Source organism: Rhagoletis pomonella, unplaced genomic scaffold (genome assembly GCF_013731165.1).
Source record: "Rhagoletis pomonella isolate Grant_MI unplaced genomic scaffold, Rhpom_1.0 Rhpom_scaffold_00008, whole genome shotgun sequence".
Taxonomy (NCBI): domain Eukaryota; kingdom Metazoa; phylum Arthropoda; class Insecta; order Diptera; family Tephritidae; genus Rhagoletis; species Rhagoletis pomonella.
Window position 1 is genome coordinate 9651057 of NW_023458562.1, and position 3217 is coordinate 9654273.

The 3217-nt window shown below is 40.1% G+C and overlaps 1 protein-coding gene across 1 annotated transcript; it reads left to right on the top strand.

Annotated features, from left to right (window-relative positions):
* Positions 1-1549: 1549 nt before the first annotated feature.
* Positions 1550-2302, top strand: LOC118745064 (activity-regulated cytoskeleton associated protein 2-like). Its single transcript, XM_036478599.1, has one exon. The coding sequence runs from the start codon at positions 1550-1552 to the stop codon at positions 2300-2302; it is 753 nt and encodes a 250-aa protein (XP_036334492.1).
* Positions 2303-3217: the final 915 nt, after the last annotated feature.

Here is a 3217-nt window from a genome sequence, read left to right on the forward strand (position 1 = left end):
AAGTTGCTTTATTATTTAAAAATAGTTGCTATTGAAAACTAACAGATTGTGCTTTTTTTATACCCGCCAGCAAAGGAGCTCAAGAACTTTACCGAATCTGAGCAAAGGTACACAAAAGAGAAATGTTTACAAAGAACGTTAACTGAGAATTCTGACAGTACAACGGAACCACAAATTGCGGATACACCTTTGTTACCTTCAGACAACTTGAGCTGTTTTCAGGTCTTCTTAAACAACCTACCTTTGTGAGCAGAACATATAAAGCTACTGCAGAGCTGCGGCGATATGAAAATATTGAGGTATATTTTCATACGGACTTCGATATAATTAATTGGTGGGAGGTACACAAATGCGAAATGCCGCTGCTGCATAAACTCAGTCGTAGAGTAATAGCCACTCCTTCAACTAGCGCATCGTCAGAAAGAGTTTTTTCTTCTGCTGGAAATGTTATTTCTGACAAAAGATGCCACCTTTTGTCAAATGATGATGCCCTTAATCAGTTGATATTTTTGCATTATAATATGCAGTTAGGAAACCAATAAAATTAACAAAAATTGTCTTTACAAATGTTTTTTCTTTGATACTTTCATTACAGCAGTTATGCCATGCACTTGTTTTTCAAATCAAGAACTTGTTCTTTGAATCGAGCTCTTGATAGTGTGAATTACTCACTCAACCGACAATGTTTTTTCAATGATATCGCACGTTATGTTTGGAAATAAATTAGTGCGAGTGTGTGCAGATGTGAAAAGAAAGCGAGTGACTTAAAATGTAATTTGAGTGTATCCATGCAGCTCTCTGGTATTTATTTATACATGTAAATAGTGTTTATTTTTTTCCTTTTGTTTACCACAAACTGTTATGAAAAAATAGAATCCTTTGATTAAAAAAAAATTTAGTGCTTTTAGTACGGTAAAACGCTCTTTTTTCCAAGGTTTGGTACTTTTTGAAATTCAAAAGTTGGCAACACATAGGTTTTCTATTGTTAAAGCTGTCATTCCAGCGGGAATGTCAGCCTATAAAAGCGCGATCCTCAGAGTGCTATACTTACTTTGTCGTGAGCTGCGCACTCGAGAGGTATGTACATTGTATGTTGTAGTGTAGTATTCTTTGTTACAAGTACAAGGCGACAGCGCAAAGCTGGTCACTTGGGCTATAGCAAAGATTTCAGGTAGTGTTGTTGTATGGAACAAGGCGAACAGTGCAAAACTGGTCACTTGAACTGTACTTTGTTTTGTAGATGCGGTGTTTTAGGTGAACAGCGCAAAGCTGGTCTCTAAGTGGTGAACTGCAATGCTTATAGTTGAATAATATGAACTTTTGCTATTATTTAATTATTTTTAGGTTAATTACCTACGCAAGATCCCTGACAACTTTTTCCTAATAAATTTTACAAACACAAATTATTACATTGGCGCCCAACTGCGTTGCCAAATTTTGAGTGGCAAACGATTTAACATTGTCGCGTAAAATCGTGGCCAACCTCTCGAGTGACTCTCCCACTCCGATTCGCCGAAGCGAACGTATTGCAAAAAATCATTCTAATAACATGACGACTTTAACGAATGAACAGTTTGAGAGGCTTTTGCAAGCCGTCAATAACTCCAACTCACGACCTGGCTCGTTCAGTAATTGTTCTGCTCGTTTTAGTGGCGAGCGTAGTTGCACAAAAGTAGAGGAATTCACTGCTGCAATTTCTACATTTAAGTCAGTAGAGAAAATAAACGATGCAGATGCGATTAGCGGTATGCCTATGATCCTTGAGGGTGATGCAGAAGAATGGTGGCGCGGGGTAAAATCAAAAGCCAAAACTTTTGATGATATTGTATGCATGCTACGTGAAGCATTTTCCCCTCCAAGGCCATCTTGGCGCATATATGTTGAAATTTTTGAGAATAAACAGCAAAAAAATGAGTCGACGGACACTTTTATTAGGAAGAAACCCGCACTTTTCTCCCAATTAACTAATGTGCCAGCCGAAGCTGACCAAATAGACATTTTGTTTGGGTTGTTGCATGTGCAAATCCGAGATAGGGTGAACCGTCCGAAGATCTCTAATTTTGAAGAGCTGCTAAACGAAGCTCGTGAAGCCGAGCTGTTTTGGCAAGAACGCAAGCAGAATGCTGCAAATGATGGTCAGCATAGTAGTGTAAGTGCCCAAGCGCGCTGCGGGTACTGTCGTAAGAAAGGTCATAGCATGGATGTATATTTCAAAAAGAAAAACGAAGAGGCCAAAGAAGCGCACGTTGCGAATATAGCACAAGCAGTAGCTCTGAAACCGAAGTTTGCTTGCTACGGGTGACGCGTGCCAACTGCCTTAATTGTAGACAAAAACCAACAACAATGTCTGATGTAGTCCATTTCAATTCCTTGTCCACTTCTATCGGTCGGGACATTCCGATTGCAAGTGTGCAACTTTTCGGAGTACCTGGCCAAGCGTATTTCGATTCGGGAGCTCGAACGAGTGTGGCTAGCACAAATTTGAAGCGTATCATGGACTCCAAGGGTTACGTATATGAAAATGTAAAGTGTGGTGTTACACTCGCCGACGGCAGCTCGTCGCTGCAGACTTGCCTTTCTACTCTCTGCAAAATTGTTATCGGTGGGCGATGTTTAAACATCCAATTTATTATTTTACCGAAAGCTACTGGTAACCGAACTCTGATAGGCGCTGATTTCATGGAACAAGCTGGAATTGTCATGAACATGGGCCTGCGTTACTGGTATTTTGAAACAAATCCAACTACCCATTTCGATTTTGCTGACCCGCTGCCAGTAGAGTTAAATCTTGTAGAAAGAGTCAAAGTATGTACGACACACCAAATGCGCAAACCGGAGGAGGAAGCAAGAGATCGACACATCGAAAGTGTATATGTCCGACTTTGAGTATTATGGACCGGACGTACCAAATGATTACTCTCCGCACACTATCCAAGACATATTTCGCCACGCTATCCCTCCAGAAATGGTCACACCTGAACGATGCAGAGATTCTGGTTTATTTAAAGGTGTTGTTTACAACTACAAGTCGATAGATTTGTTTTCAATCGATTTCCAGTTTATTAAGGAAACGGAAAGTACAGAGCTTAAAATACCTGAGAAGATGCAACTCGATAAAGTTTTGCAAATGCATTCGGACGTGTTTGGGACATCATGTGAGCCAACACCAAATGCGCAACACTTCATTGACACTGGAGATCATGCACCAATTTCGTTA